Source organism: Equus asinus, chromosome 4, assembly GCF_041296235.1.
Source record: "Equus asinus isolate D_3611 breed Donkey chromosome 4, EquAss-T2T_v2, whole genome shotgun sequence".
Classification (NCBI taxonomy): domain Eukaryota; kingdom Metazoa; phylum Chordata; class Mammalia; order Perissodactyla; family Equidae; genus Equus; species Equus asinus.
In genome coordinates, this window is record NC_091793.1 from 111208513 (window position 1) to 111225824 (window position 17312).

At 36.8% G+C, this 17312-nt stretch overlaps 1 protein-coding gene across 5 annotated transcripts in view; it reads left to right on the forward strand.

Annotated features, from left to right (window-relative positions):
* The window catches only part of METAP1D (methionyl aminopeptidase type 1D, mitochondrial), a 71371-nt gene that overhangs the window by 49399 nt on the left and 4660 nt on the right, over window positions 1–17312 (forward strand). For 3 of the 5 annotated variants that reach the window (XM_014846580.3, XM_044768728.2, XM_070508102.1), the window contains exons 2-6: window positions 4227–4384; window positions 6396–6545; window positions 7937–8085; window positions 8675–8717; window positions 12018–12181. In XM_014846580.3, coding sequence (XP_014702066.3) covers window positions 4227–4384; window positions 6396–6545; window positions 7937–8085; window positions 8675–8717; window positions 12018–12181 — 664 coding nt within the window. Of the gene's footprint in view, window positions 1–4226; window positions 4385–6395; window positions 6546–7936; window positions 8086–8674; window positions 8718–12017; window positions 12182–13424; window positions 15593–17312 lie in introns of those variants that run through there. The other 2 variants (XM_070508101.1, XM_070508103.1) reach the window with 2 other exon arrangements.

The following is a 17312-nucleotide window of genomic DNA, read 5'->3' on the forward strand; positions in this document are numbered from 1 at the left end:
TCCTAGTAGAGGCCTGATAACTTCATGCCTCAAGTTTAAGTACATAGGAAAGATTCCCACTATAATGACTGTGTGCTTGAACTTGATAATACTGATAAAGATGGTCTCCCTGTCATGTAATCAGGCACTCTGAAAAAAATCTTCATGAGTCCTGAAATTGATCGAAGTCTGCATCATTCCCATTGCCTGGAATGTAGCATGACAATCAGATGCTGCTGCATGAAGGCACAAGTGTCAGAGCTGAAAGAAACCTCAAAGATTATGAAGTCCAACTCCCTCATTTTACTAAATAAGCCTTTTGTATCAGTGGGCAGTGTCTGTGAGGTGCTCAGCACAGAGCTTGGCACCAGGAAGCTGTCAGCCAGTGTTCACTGTTACTGTTGCTGCTCGAGCTCGCCCAGTTAGCTCTTGGCAGGACCAGGAGCAGAACCTTAGCTCCAAGATGCCATCCAAGACTGTGTCACTCTGGGCTGTTTTTCATCACACGTATCACCGTCTGATGTAATCTAATGTATTTGTTGGTTGGCTTCTCGTCTGCATCCCACCACAGATTATAAACTCCATGAAATCAGGGACTTTGTCACCTGGTTCACTCTGTGTCCAGAGTATGGCATATAGGAGGAGCTCAGCAAGTACTGTTGAATAAAAGAATAAATAAATTCAGAGGCCCACAGGTAAACATGACAAAGAGTCGAGAAGGGAAAGGAAAAGAAATGAACGTTTATGGAGCACCTACTTTCTAAAGATGGTTTACATATATATTTGTTATCTCAGCTAATGTTCATAACAGCCTAGTGGTGAGGAAAGCACTGCTATTGCCATGTAATGGTGAGGAAAGTGGGGCTCAGAAGTTTTGGCAACTCAGATCTGTCTGACTTCAAAGCTCATGCTGTTTTTACTACCATAATGCCTCCCAATTAGATCAGTTCTAAGAATTTCCATGAAAATCACCTTCATTCTAAATGTTGGCTGGTTCCATGATATTTTTTTCATGATTAAAAAAGAAAAAAACCTCCTCAAAATCCAATCCCTGAAAGAACACATTCTACAGCAAAGCATGCTAGCTGCTAGAGCCCCTGCACTCTGTTGAGAGGCCGCTCTCAGTGGCAGACACAGTCCTGGATTTAGACTTGGAGGACTCGAGCCAGGGCCAGCCATTGATGTGTGAGCATTAGTTCCTGATCCGTATGGTGATGTCAATTGCTGCCAGCCTGCCTGACAGAGTTGCTAAGAGATAATGTATGTAGACACTTAGCACTCTGCTTAATCAATGAAATTGGCCATTAAATGTTAACCACTATTGTTACTGTTTCTATTAGTGTTATCATTATTAATAGTAATCATGATACATACTTTCCTCAGAATGGAAACACTTGTGAGTTTGTGTCTTGTCTATGGTCCTACCTAGGGATGCAGTTAGCGCCCTCCCACCCCCACCACCCCTGGAGTCATAGATTGATTCCACCTGAGTCTTCCCTGTACTTTAGCTGGGTCCCAGATTTTCCATTCCATATCCACAGGCTGCCCAACCAACTTCTTCAGCCACCTCACTGAAGCACGTGTTTGGTCAGCAAAGGGAGCTTGGCTTGAGACAGTGGATGGATTGGGTCAACCCATCACCGCTTTTGGAAAAATAATAATAGTAGTAACTTTTTAATAGTTTTTACATTTTTTAGGTGTTTCCATGTGTGTGACCTCATTTTTTCTCTGCATATGAGAGAAGAAATATACTTTGTGGAGGCAACTCGACCTGATTTCCCTCAGCTTTGGCACATACTGCATGTCCCTGGGGAAGTTATTTTCCTTTGTGTGCCTTGGTATCTTCAACTGTGGAATGGTGTACTAACAGTTCACAACTCATAGGATTCTCGTGAAGATTAATGAGCTAACATATGTAAAGTGCCTAGTACAGTAATTGACACAGAATAAGTGCTCATTTTACTTTTTGAGTGTTCTTGAAGGAACCATTGTTTACTGGGCATCTGTTAAATGCAAGGTGCTCTCACATTCTTTCACATGCTTTTTTCACGTATTCCAATTAATTCCCACCTGAGACTCAAAAGAAGAAACTTGCTCAGAGTCACACAGCTAACAAGTGGTAGAGCTGAAATGAAAGTCCAGGCTTCTGCTTTCCAACCATGTGCTTTCCCTAGGGTACTACCCTGCCCCTCAAATACCAGTTCACAGTCCTAGGGCTGCTGGTGTTGTCTTTAGGGAAATACTATACTTTAGAAGCTTTAGGGAATACATACCTGCCTCTATCGAACAACTTTTTATTTTTAAAAGAGGTGATATTACTGGCATTTTGTCTGGTATTTGGAAGTGTTTAAAATAATACCAAAACACCTCTGTTCATTTGATTCAACACGTTATGTAAATTCAACTTTATGGAAGAACTTAATTGAGTGAAACTTATGACACTGACTCACTGCCCACTGGGGTTTCTTTGCCTCTGTGCCTTTTTTCAATTCACTTGGAGATCTTGAATTTTGGGGCCAGTACTCACCTGCAATTTGTGTTTCCATTATGTTTCACAGCTGAAAGGTTACTCTAGGCCAGTAAATCTCAAACTTTAGTGTGCATCAGAACCATCCTGAGGACTTGTTAAAGCACAGACTGGTGGCCTCATCCCGGGGTTTGATTCAGTAGGTTGAGGAGGGGCCCAAGAACTTGCATCTTTTTCCCACATGATGCTGATATGCTTGTCTGGGTACCAGGTTCTGAGAACCAGTGATCTAGACCAGCAGTTGACAAACTTCTTGTGTAAAGGGCCAGATAGTAAATATTTTAGGCTTTATGGGCCATATGGTCTCTGTCACAACTTCTCTGCTACTGTGGCTCAAAAACAGCCATAGATAATTGTGAGTGATTGAGTGTAGCTGTGTTCCAATAAATCTTTATTTAGGGACACTAAAATTTGTATTTCACATAATGTCACTTATTACAAAATATTGTTTTTCTTATGACTTTTTTCTAACAGTCTATAAATGCAAAAATAATCTTTAGGTGTTGGGCTGTGTGAAAACAGGCAGCTGGCCAGATTGGGCCTTTGGGCTATAGTTTGCCAACCTCTGACATACAGTTATGACACGTTGGGGAATTTTTAAACTATTATTTTAATTATAAGTAATACAAATCAATGGTTTTAAAAAAATAACAGTATAGAAGAGAATAAAATGACTCAGGAAGTCTTCCTCCCCACCCCCAGTCCCAGTCACATGCCCCAGAAATAAGCACTATTGATGAATATCAGTTTTCAGGATTTTTATAGGCATATAAAAGCTTATATAAATGAATAAGCTCTTCTTAGATGAATGGGCTTTTTGTGCGTGTTGTTCAGAACTTGCTTTTCTCCTAACAATATATTGCGGTGTCTTTACATATCAATATGTAGAGATGATTTAGTTTATTCTCTGACAGCTCCATAGTTTTCTGTTGTGTAGATATACCATAGTACTATACTTAACCAGTCCCTTGTTGATGGGCATTTGGGTTATTTCACATTTTTTCCTACCACAAGCAATGCTGCAGTGAGGGTACATGTTCATACATCCATCATTGCATTACATCTGCAAGGTGAAGTCCTGGGAGATGAATTGCTGAGTCAAAGGATATGTGCATTTAAAATTTTGATAGATATTTCTAAATTCCTATTGTGGGTACTTTAGGGCTCTGTGTTCGTTTTCTTTCCAAGTTACAACCTAGATTTTTGCTATTTAGTCTTTATCTGACTTGGGCATTCATCACAATGAATTTCAGTCTAATACCTCGCTGCACGTGAACTTAACAGAGTAGTAATCCTATCAAGGGCAAAAAGTGCAGCTGGCAATTTTGTCCATGATTCTTGAAAGGAAAACGGCTTTAAAGAATATAAAGCCACCCAAACCATGCCCTGAATCTAAGGTCTTCCTGGACATGACTGCATAAGGTGCCAGAGCAGAAACTTCTTTTTGCAGACCTGGTGGTTCACAAATGTTTCTATATGTTTGTTGCCCATTAGAGTAGAGTTTTCCATTATCAGACATTTATGTAAACTTAGTATTAGCTAATAAATATGCTATGCTGTTAGCGTACTAGAACTCAGAATACCACTGCTTTCCTTTCTATTTGGGGCTTTTCCTTTTGGAGCCAAGAAAGGATTAGAACAATGATTTGACAATGCAACATCTTAAAATGTAGCACCATTTAGGTTTTTTTACTTAAAATATGTCTATTTCTGCTCATAGGTTGTCATAGAATTTTGTCTTTACCACTCAATCATATCTACTTACACAAGCAGTCAAGCAGTCAACAAAGAAGAAATTTCTTTTTCCGGAGACAAAGAGAGATTTCACACAGTATAGTTTTGCCGGCTGCAGTTTCTTCAGCTCATCCAGTCCCTAAGGTACGATATTGCCTATTATTTGCTTCTTTTTTCCAGCCAAGATAAAGGTTAGCTGCAGAAGCGATCAAATTTTTTTGCACCTTTGGTTTGTGAGCCATCTGAATCATAATTTTTAAATTTGTTTTGTGATTTAAATTGTGATTTGAACAGTTTTAGCATCCTGCAGTTGTAAAACATTAATTTTTTTAAAATAAAGCTCTGAGCTTACAACTGCCTAGCTTATTTAGAATTAAAATTTCTATCATGAAATTTTCTATATTAAATTTCTAACGTGAAGACAAAACTACATGTATATAGTTTCGTAACATTTTTAGAGAAAAAAATCAACTATAAAATTGGGATCATTCAAGAGAGATTACTTGAAACTAATACACTAGATGTTTTTTCCTAAAGCCTGCTCTTATACTTTCCGTATTACTAATGTTGCTGTCTTTGAATCCTCCTTTAGAGTAAATTAAATAAAATGTCTTATCTCAGAGCATCCTTGATTTTTTTTTTCAGAGATTACAATTCTGTGGAAAGACAGTCTATCCATTTTTCAAAATGCAAAATAACAGAGGTGTGTGGATCATTTAGGAACACCAAGAATAGCTGAAAGAAATAGAGATTTGTCACAAGGATCACCTGCTTTCCCCCTTTTAGGTGTTTTTTTTTTTACAGTGAACCCACATTAAATATGTTGTACTCCCTAAAGGTGAGTGGCCCAGTTCTGTGGCAAGGGCTGACGAGACAGGCCACCGGAGCCCAGAGTATGTTCCTGGTATTTCCTTAGTAGAAAAGAAAAAGAAATCTCCGGAGAGGTGAATGTGTTGTTCTAGAATTTCAGTGACAATCCAACTGCCCTTCTGCGTGTAGTTGTAACCTGGCCAGATCACAAAGCAGAGTGGTGACAAGAACAGAGTCCATGGGGAGACCGAGTGAGCGTTGTGAGCACTGGTAGTGTAGCTGTTGGAGAGAAGATACTCGTCCAGAGCTCAGCTGTGGCAACCCAAGCAATGGCATTACCTGTGTCAGAAAGGCCCATCTGAACATGGGAATAAGGGAGGGTCCTTAAGTCGTGCGTGATGCGCTTCACGAAGAGCCGAGCCCTAACCTCAGCCCTTCCGCAGTTACTGTGATGTCAATTGAACAGTGTGATCTTCCTCAGCTTCCTGTCCCCAACTGCTGTGTAGCCTTACTGGGTACTCTTCAACAATGCTTATTTAGTGGCTTCTATAAATAGTTTGTAAAGAGCTATGCAAAACCTTGGGACTGAAAGAAGCTCTGTGTGTGAAATGGTATTGATTTTCTGAATACTGCCCATGGATTTAAGAGAGTGGTGGAGAATATTCTACGAGGGGGATCAAAGTTCAATGTTTTGAGTTTTGGGGAGTTTTTGGTTTGTTTTTGACAAGTAAAATGTTCTAGATGTTTTTTTATGTACTTAAAAGAAAGAAAGACTAGGAAAAGAAAGCTGTTTTGTTTTGTTCTCTAGTCCCTTCTTAGTTTAGGTACAGTTGCAAAGTGTAAGAAAAATGTATATGTAATAGGTTTCAGTGGACTGGACAGTCCGCCTTTTACATATGTTCTCGCAGAGAGGGTGTTGTGAGCTATCCTTTGCATAAATTTTATCTTTGTGTTAAGAAGATGAATGTGCTCTTAATCAGTCATTTGGCAATTTGGAAACTTGATGCTATTTTTCATAAATGGCAATATGCTTCTAACGGGGTTGGGAGGAGGAAGAAAAGAAAACTACTGTTTGTTTTGACCAGAAGTCTACTTCAGTCCAGTTTGACTCAAAGCACAGTAAGGTTAACAGACAGTCCAAAGGCAGCACTAACAGGCAATGTTAAGTTCAAAAGGGCAGGGGAAGGAACTCGGGGCAGCCTGGAGGGTCTGTTGTGCTGGCTTTGGAGGTCGGTGCTCCGGCAGGAAGGGCAGAGCTCCATGAAGCAGGAGGCTGTGTCCGAAAAAATGATCCCATTGTCGTGCGCTGGGTTCTGATCTTCGTTTTCAATCCTTTTTCCTCAAGCACATAAAGAAGCCAGACTATGTGACGACAGGCATTGTACCCGACTGGGGAGACAGCATAGAAGTTAAGAATGAAGATCAGATTCAAGGGCTTCGTCAGGCTTGTCAGCTGGCCCGTCATGTCCTCCTCCTGGCTGGGAAGAGCTTGAAGGTGGCGTCTCACCAAACCCCGGAAGGACTTACATACTTACAAACTTACAAAAGGACTTACTCCCCTTTTTCTTCTTTCCCTTCGACTCTTCTTTTGTACACATCTAATTTGTTAAAAATCAAGTAAAGCCTTGAGGTGGGGGGAAGGGATTTTATTATTTTATGTTTATTCAAGAGATAATTTAAAATCCAAATTCAATTGTAAGTAGGAGTCGGAAGCTACTTTGGGCTCAGTCAGCCTGTCCGTGTTGATCAGTGACGGACAGCTTTGACTTTTGCCCTCTTCCTCCTGCCTGGAGTTTCTGCTTCGATTCCCCACCTGATTTCTGTGTGTCTGAAGAGTTTCTTTGCCTCCTCCTTTGTCTCCTATTTTCTTGCATTAGCTCTGCAATGAAAGATCAGACCAGATACAAAAGGCTGTAGGTAATATAGCAATGGAATGATGTACAACTATCTTACTACAGGATTTAGTTCTTTCAGAATAATCTGAAACACCCTGCCACGTAAAGATCATAAAAGAAAATACGAGCCTGTGGTTTCCCAAAGGTGGGCAGGATTTGGGAAGTCAGACTCAACGACGAAATCACTTAGGGTATCATTGTGTAATAAACCTGTTATAGCCGCGTAACCAAGCATAATGTGAATATAAAATAACACAAAGAAAATTACTGAAGAAATAGCCAATTTTTAATAAAAGATTTTGTTTTAGAATTTTACTTATGATTTATGAGTTTATGGAGATAGTCTTCATGTGTTCACAAAACTCAATTATAGTTTTAGTTTGGGAGCGATTGGATACCTTCTAGAAAGGGAAAAATATTTTAACAAGCATATTGATTTATTTAGGCATGAAAGAAATCAAGATTAGTGGAAATCAAACCTCTACAAAATGTATCAGACTAAATTCTTAAAAAGGTGATCCGTAATCTCCATACCATTGCTGCAAAACCCATGTGATGTTTCGCTGAGGTAAAAATGTGGGGTTTGACCTCCTTTTCAAGCTGTGCATCTAAACTGAAGATCCTTTTGAGAATTTATTTATATGCTTCGGTTAGCCCAGGGCACTAACTGTTGAGAAAGAGGAACAAATTGCCTAAGAACATATTTTTGAAAGTCAAATCATTTAATGACTCGCAAATGATTTAAAGGATCTTAGAGTTTAAAATTTTCATTTCCTAATAGTCCATAACACCATCATGTACCCAAATGACTGTCAGAAGGCACAGTTTAGGGTTTTAATGTTAGTCATAATTAATTAAAATATTGTACCATAAGTTTATCATAGTAAATTTATACAGTCTCACCTGAAAGTGCTGTAGCTGTAGGCATAGTCAATCAATCCAGGAAATGTCTTCACTTGTTGCTCCATAATTTCTTTATTTAATATTTTAGGTTGACATGACAACTGAAGAGATAGATGCTCTTGTTCATCAGGAAATCATCAGTCATGATGCCTATCCTTCACCTCTAGGCTATGGAGGTTTTCCAAAATCTGTTTGTACCTCTGTAAACAACGTGCTATGTCATGGTATTCCTGACAGGTATTCATTGCTTAATAACATATTGTTCCTTGGGAAACTAAAACATGAAACTAAGATCTGTAACACATGTTGAGAGACACCGTAGTTTAATTGAAACCCACCTGCAAACTTTTGGAGCTGATTATGGTAAAACAAAAATTTTGAAGTATTTTGCTTCTAAATGGACATAATACCACCATTTAATGTTCGTGAAAGCAGTATATAATCCAAAAAAGTCATGGTGCATTAAATATTTCTTTTACCTTTTTAGATTTTAACCATATAAATGGTAAAAATCCAAATGTAGGCCAATATTGGTTATCAACTATTGTTTTGGCTCTTTGCAAAATTAGGGTAACTAATAAGTACATTTTTTTAAGAATGGTAGATTTTTAAACAATGGTAATATGTTCATATTACGTATTTCTTGTAAAATTTGATGTGACTAACATAACTTAAAGATTAGATATAGTTACTCCATTTATTCCTCCTCCACTCCAAATTACCATTGCATCTCATTGGGTTTGTGGTAGTAGTCATTAGGTGTTTATTTTTATATTCCTTTTATTGAGATCTGTCTATCACCACTTTTTTTCTGTTTATGTTTCAGTCGACCTCTTCAGGATGGAGATATTATCAACATTGATGTCACGGTGAGTAAATCATATAAAAAATAGTCTTTGATCAACTTCAGAATTGCTGGTAGCAACAGGAAGAATTGTCGATTGAAAATGCGGACTGCACCGGTGGAAGTGCTGTTTACTTCTAGACCCAGACGCAAGCAGCTGGTTTCCTTTTTGTCTTTAACTCTGTGTTTATTCCAAGTAAACCCAGGCCCGACTTGAATTTAGGGCTGGAATCAGATGCACTGAGATCAATGTTGGCCTAAGTGAAATGTCAACCCAATCCTGCTATGTGTCATGTTTTTGAGAAGGTGTAATTGTTATTGATCCACTGTGTAGTTAATGCAGAGCACCACAGCACTGGGCAGCTGCTGAAGCTAGATATGTATGAGATGAGCTAACGCGAAGAAAGCCAGCATTTTTCCTTCACTCTGCCAAGACTGATCTTCCTCTTCCTGCTGATTTTGAGTGGGGCCTGTCATTATCTTACTCTGTCATTACGGGCTACATTGGCCTGTGTGTGTCAGTCTATTTGGACAGCAACTCTTTTGCTAGCAGTGTTCCTTAGATTTATTAAAATCCCTGAAGGTAACGTTGTCTTCCATTCCTGGCATAGAGAGCCTTGAACTCGAAGCACACAAGCAGAGTGGTTTTCTCTCTGAACTTACATTTTCACCAAACGGTTAACAACCTTTATTTTAAATAACAACCCAAAGTTATTGAACATAGGACCTTCAAATTGTACAAGCTCTAACCTTTTCTAATTTTGTTAGCCTTCCACTATTCTCGGACGTGGATTATTTGTGCTTTGGCAGTCTATTTTACTGAAAAGTTTTTAATAGCACCTTTGGATTATGTAGATTGTAATAAATTCTATACATCTGATGATTAATAAATAAATTCTGAATAAATAAATATAATTTAAACATCTGGTGAGAACTAGTTGATATAGATGGACAGTGTTCAAGGAGTAGAGTTTCTATTAATGAGAAAATATTCTTAAGTTATTTTATATCCAGACCATGAAACTTAAGTAGGAATGGGAATGAGGTGGAAATTGGCATCCAATAGTTGAGCTCAGTGAGATTTTTAGTGTTCAATTAATTCTCCCATTTTTCTTTGTATCAGTCGGTGTGAGGATATAGCCAAAGATTCTTTTTTTGCTGATGCTCTTTCTTGTATCATTTTGTCCTACTTAGAATATTTGAACATTTGCTCCACATGTATTCTGTTGGTACCTTTCCCACTCAGAATCATGTAGAAGGAGGTATTTAATGATAATAAAGTGTGCCTGAAACAAAGTCTTTTTCATGATATACTTTTCTTTTGGATTGTACCTGTTTGTAGGTCTTACATTTATTATCTCACCTAATCACCCCTTAACAAAATATTGCTGCTTTGAATGAAATCAACATATTCTTCCCTACTGTTTCCAGTGTGTCCAAAGAGAATATTCCAGGCCTTTTCTAAGTTTCCTGAAGACTTTTAATAAACAATTCCATTTTTAACATTCGAATAATTTCAAAATTGCAAAACTCATAAAGTAAAGTGGAATATTTTCAAATGTCTGGGAATGTGAAGGAGTCAAGGAAACATGTAGGTTAATCTCTTAACAAATTGTATTTCTTATGAAATATTTTATTAAGTGAAGGATTCCATTATTAGATCTTATACTTTTTATGAGAAAATACTGATTGCATTACATAGTTTTTGCATCTAGTATATATCTTTACCCCTTGAAAGTTGAATGTTAAAAAATAGACAATGCAATGCCCATAGTAGTTGCTCAATAAATATTTGTTAAATAAATGAAGTGCAAGACTAGTTTGTAGGTACAAACAGTAATTGTAGATACCTGCCATAGACTTTCAAACGTATTATATTTCCATATCTTATGAGCTTTCAAGTAGTTATTTTGGAAGCTGGCAAAAAGTAATATGAAAAGGCAAATAAAGATTTTTAAGAATGCATTTTTACTTTAAGTAGCAGTTATATAAACATTGAGTTGCAAATTTTTTTGAATATTTACTCTCATTTTAGCAAATGTTATATACTTGTATGTAAAATAAAAACTTATGCTTTCTCAGATTGCAAATGGGAATAAATGTATACTATATTGCAAGGTAACTTGATAAAGTAGAGAAAACACCCGATTGGAAGCCAGTAACCCATCACATTAGTCTGGATCTATGTTTGTATTCTGCCACTAACCTTAGACAGGTTGTTTTTCTGTGCCTCAGTTTCCTGACTTATGAAGTGAAGATATAATAAAGACCTTTCCTGCTTCCCCCTCAGAGTGTGGGAGAGTATTTTTTAAATGCAGAATAGTATACAGATTTAAGACATTAATTTGGTATTAAAACAGACAGAAATCTCAGATAAATATCTTTTTTTATAACAGTTTCTGTATTCTGCTTCATGAGAAAGAGAAATGTGAAAAATAATTACATAAGACAGTTTTATGCAAAATAGCAAATTCCATGCTACATCAAAGGATCAGTATTCACCTAGTCTCCTCGGCCTTCTATATTTATTATGGTGTTTGATAATTATTGATTTTTATGATGAATCTGATGTTTTTAGAGATCCTACAGGGCCTTTTGAATCATTGAAGACTGATAAAATTATATTTTCTGCAATTTTATTCTTAAGCCTGTTTTGTTATAGTATTCTACTCTTTAAAAAAATCCCTGTGTAGTGTTTTCTGTTAACATTCTGCTATCTGGAACTTTTGATTAAGATTTCACTTCTCGACAGGATTTTTCTATAACATATTTCATTCCTACATTGAGCCTCTTCAATTCCCAGAACTAAATTCTCCTACTGTCTGTTATAATACGGACATGTCTATCTTATTTCTTCTTGTCAGTGTCTATCATTTCCAAGTACAGAACTGGTAAATGAAAGATCAAGTATCATCATGACATTGAAGAAACTTTTCACTGTGTTAAATACTTCTGGGTTCTCTAAACCTATTGTAGTAATTGTGGGTCAATGTCTTTGATCACTAATTTTTGCATATATAGTGTGTCTTCTCAGAAATAAAGTGAGGAATAAAAATGTTACAATAGCATTGTTGATCATAATGCCAAAATAGCCATACTAGTCACTTATTTACTTTAAAATTTTGTAATATCATTGAATGGCTTTGTCTTTTTAATTTCTGTAAGGTTTCAGTATATCTGTTTCTTTTTTTGTAGGTAAACTTGAGATTAATTCTGGAAGGGAGAAACACATGAATCTACTACACACATAAATGAATACAATGTATAGTTTAGGAGAGTAGATTTTTAAACAAGAACATATTTTAAAATTTCTGCCTGTGTTTAGGTCTATTACAATGGCTACCATGGAGACACCTCTGAAACATTTTTGGTGGGCAATGTGGATGAATGTGGTAAAAAATTGGTGGAGGTTGCCAGGAGGTGTAGAGATGAAGCAATTGCAGCTTGCAGAGCAGGGGCTCCCTTCTCTGTAATTGGAAACACAATCAGGTAAGCCTTACACTGACAAGTAAAGGGAGGGTTAGCAAATGGTACAAAGGTTATTGGTGGCTTGGTATAAAGTTGATGACATGTTTTATGATTCAGAACCATCATTTCAGTCTGATATCAGTATGTGAACTGCCAGGCTGCAATGTTGTTCCCTGGGTTTTAAAAAAAAAGGTTTGAAAAAGTGAATTATGCTAGGGTCAGCAAAGAAACCTAAAGGAGCAGCAAGTAATATGACTGCTTTAGTTTTACCCTCTCATGTTGGTCTGTAGCGTTCCTTTACTCAAAAATCATACCAAACTTGGAAGAAAGTACCTAAGAAGTGGAGAAGCATCCAAACCCTTGGATAACAAGACAGGAGAATAAATTTCATAAAGGAATAAAGTGAAACATATTCCTATCATACGAAGATAAAAAGCATTCACTCAAGCAAGCCTCACCTTTCAAATTAGCGGATTAGCAAACAGCCTGAAAGGGTGATCTTCTGTCTTTTTTTTTTCGTCTGGCTCATTTTTTCCGTAAATCATTGTTTATTTTCACGCAGTATTCTATGCTTGCTTTTTGAGTGTATGTCTATTTCCTGAATTCAAGACTTTTCTTTGTAATCCCTTCCCTACCTTTAAATCTTTTTTTTCCGTAACTATTTTGAAGTAGACATGCAGAATATGTGTTTTCATTTAAAAGTAATGCATTTTGTTAAAGATGATCACATCGGTACGTTTTAAAGTACTGTTCTCATTAATATGAACCATTGAATATTTCCCGTTTGTCTAAAGGATGGAAGGCTTAGTCACCTTGAAAAGATGCTTCCTTTTTTCGTCTTAAGCCTTCAAATACTCTAAGAAAAAAGGCAGTAAAGTATCAGTTAAATGTATTTATGGCTTTAAAAATATTGTAACAGCGTCTGAATCAAACTTTAGTAAAATCTCTTTGGGTTATATCTGAGAAGCTTTTATTGAAGACTTTGAACAAAATTGTGTTTTTGACAGTTTTAAATTATAGGCTAACTAGCCTGGGAAAAAAGGATAGTGTCTCTCTGTTCTTTCATAGGAAATGTTGAATCAGACCCCTACTGGGAAAAGAAATTTAATGCATATCTCACTATCTTACTGTCTATGAATATAATAGAAATGAATTCAAAATGCAGTTATATTTTTGCAAATGGGATGAGTCGATAGATGTACCTCATATTTTTGAACACCTAGGGTTCAACAAATTCACTGGTGGTGCTCTTGCATTTTAACAGAATTTATTCTTCAGTAGAAGGGGGCAGAGAACACTGGATTCTTATTCAAGCATTCTATCGAGCTCTGCATTCATGGCTGTGTCTAAAGGGCATGTCAGCCTTTGATTCTCTCTGAGAGGTAATTATCCTTTTCCTGTCACGGAACAACAAATGATAGCTAACTACAGAGGCACATTTGCAGTAGTCACATTCATCAACTGCAGAAAAAAAAAATTCAATTTAATTGTGCAACACAGCTGCACATGGGCTTTTGAGCATTTCTGTTGTTCTCCCTGTCTCGCTATTCCTCCCTCCAGATCTATTTTTTAAACTTTTTTTCTGGTTATTTTTTCCCCCTTTTTGTCTCTTCTTCCATTTTTACTCTCTGTACTTTCTTGTTAAAGTAATTTTCCTTTGTGGCTCTCATTCTTTTTTCCCCATTGAAGGCTATGAATGTAGAAAATTATCACAATTACTCATATAATTGAGCCTCTTTGTAGCAAGTGCAACTCCAGTAGCCTTTCTCCATCATGAAAATGGTTTCATTATAGGGTTTTTCATATTCTCTGACACCATCTACACAGAGGAACAGGCGTGCAGATGAGATGTACTAGGAACAGGCTAGATCAGTAAGGTCACAGTAGGAATAATTAGCTCTGCTATGGAAAGAGCATCTAGGCCTTTTACTGCTACATAAATGTACTGTCCGTGGCTTTTAGTCACAAAAAAACTTACTAACAAATGGAGCTCCCGCCTACTACTTTGAAAAAAAGATTTGTATCAACACTACAATTTTCCATCATTAAGACTAATAACACAGAGCCTAGTATACATCAAGGGGAATAAAAAGAAAAATCTCACATTCAAGTGGCGGCTGGGTGCTGACCTTTGTTCCCTTTTTTTGTGTACGACTTAACTCTTTACAAAAAAGAGCCACACGCCACACCAACATGCAGGTGAACTCCAGCTAGTACTAGCAAAGCATAGCATTCAGTCGGAAAATCTGATAAATCTCCATGCAGGATAATGCATTTCATTACATATTCACTACATTAATTCTAGCTACATAAAAAAAAGAAGAAGAAGGAGAGTAGAATTGAAAGTGACATTGGATTTTAGCTATCTGGATGCAAAGGTCAGTTTTTGCAGAGCGTGGATTTGCATATACAAGCTCCTTTGAAAACCAGATCTGTCCCAACAACTGCACTTACAAAACTATGTGGAAAATAACAGACAATGAACTTTTTACTTTTACCCTAATACATTTCATTATTTAGATGGTTTATGTCTGCCACGGGGGAGGAAACTGGCCCCAGTTGTAACGAATGTTTGTTCTGATGTGTTACGGCACTGTTCCTGGACATCTATTATTTCGCCTTTTCTTATTCAGGCAAAATCTCAAGGGAGTAAATAAACAATCTCCATCTTTAAGCTAAAAGTACTTGGAATCATTACAGACTGAAGGTTTACAAACATCTTTCAACTCAGTCTCGTTTATTTTAAGATATTCACCATCTTTTGCATAGCCTCCCTCTACTGATACACCATGGAAAGAACATTCAAGCATCTTTTATTAGCATTATGTTACCAAAAACCTAGTGATCTTTATAGGAAATCCTGAAATTCTCTGAAACCTAGAGGATAGGATGATATCTCTGAAGAAGTATTGGCTGAAATAGTTTAATGAAAAGAGTTCTCTGGGTGCCCTTTGCTTCATGAGGGATGGCTACTGATCTTCAGGTTACAGTGTTTTTGTACTCACTCTTCCTCCATTTGCTTTAAAATATATCTAAATCTGTATTTTTGTAATTATCTCTAGATGATGTTATCTGTACATATGAGAATATTGTGAATGTGTAGATTCATGCATCACAAATATGTGACAGTTCAATCAAAAATAATTTAAACTTATACTTGTAAATGTCATGATGAAAGTATCAATAAATGATTTTTAATGTTTAATTCATAAGTATATGTTTTGATATTAATTTAGAAGGATATAAAGCAGATTTTTAAAAATAATCTCTTTCTATTAGATTATGCACATTTAAACAATAAGTGGCTCAGGCAAAATAAGTCATTTTAATGTCATCTGTGATGGATTTTTCTTGACAGCTACTGTAAATTACAATTACACTGCTTCTCTCCGCACATGAAAGTAAGCATTGCAATAAATTATCTTTTATTTCAATCCATCATGTCTGCTTTTCAGAAACAGAAAACCTCAAATAAAAGTTTAGCACTATTGTAAGAAAAATACAGTAATTTGTGATCCAGTTTGAAACAAAAAAGTGAACCATTTTTGGAAAACTCTTGTTTGGAAACTCTTTTGGAACACAGTTGTTGGCTTTCAAAAATATTGCTAATTGTACTGCAACATTCCTTGTCAGTAGAGGAAATCCTTGGACTTGTACATTCCTTCATTCAAAGACTACTGCTTAAAATAAAAATCTGGAAAGATTAAAGTAAAATTTCTTAACTTAGAAAATCAGGTGCCATTTGAGATCCTTTTGTTGGAGATATGATCATTTAGAGATTAGTGCTGTTTATAGGGTTCGTGTAAAAATGATAGTAAAACTGTTTCCACGTGCATTTCTATTGCTTTAGTAGAAGAGCATGTACTTAAATGTAGTACTGCTTTGCCCTCTTGGGGACTGTATTCTTAGTCATAAAATGTAGTTGAAATGTATTAGGAATTTTAATTTATCTAGACAGTACTTCAGTTAAGGAAAACTGCCTCATGAAAGGAAATTAAACTGAAGAAAATTGTCATAAGATGAAATTCCTTCAGAGAGATTTCTCTTTCAACTATAAACTATAACTGAAACATGACCTGTAATAATACAATATAACTTAAAAGTAAGTTCATAAACTGCTTTTATACACCTTTTTCCTCCTCTCCTTTCCTGCCCCTCCCCAAATACTCCATATGAAAGGCTTCTAATCATAAACGTGCTCAGGCTCATGGGTAAGAGTCTTACTGTCTTAGAGGATTTTTAGTTAGAGAAAATCAGAACAGAAGAGCTAATACCAGGATAGTTCTTTTCAGTTGATTTCAGCAAAAAGAAGGCAGATTTCATCAGTAAAATATCCAGGGCAAGAAGATCCTTGTGCTCAGAAACAGATGGTGGCCCTGAGATGGCTGGTGTTGGGGAGCAATGCAGCAGTTCTTGGGCACCCCCACCTACCCAGCCGTTTCCATTTTTCCAAAACACCAGTCAAGAGAAGCACACAGGCTCCACCTTCCCATGCCACAGTCAAAGGTACCAGTACTTACTTTCATGTTAGAGTGGAATTTGCTGCTACAAGTCAGTTGGATTGTCTCAGTGAAGTTAGATTTAAACCCTAGAATCAGGTAAATAATCTTGTGCATTCCGTGTATTCCAAAAATACATGGGAAGAGGCATGGCTTTAAATAGTAATTAAGAACGTTAAATGAGATTTTATCCAATTTAGTCCCAGTAAGTATGTGTTAAAAAACTAACTACCAATCCAAAGGAAAATACCCTGAAAAGCAGACAGAAGTGTATACTTAGCTCCTAGGAGTCCTTGGGTGCTCAACCAAGAAACTAAGGGAAGTCTGTCCTGTTCTTTTCCTCTTTCCACATGGTTGTGAAATCCTCTGACCTTTGCATCCATGACACATACATTCTATGATACTCCTACAACCAGAAGTTCCAGCAGGATCCCGGCCATAAATAGTTGTAGGAGAATGCACTCAGATATCTTTAGCCACCTAGTAATTGCACAGCTTCTTTTACGAAGAGGAATGAGAGGTATGATGGGGGAGGGACCCTGAGGGTTTTTTCAGAGTGGGCTTTCTTCCTCTCTTCTCATCAGAAATTAAAATGAAGATTGCCATTGTAACACATTTAAGATGTAGCTGTGATGCCTGCCGATCAGAACCTT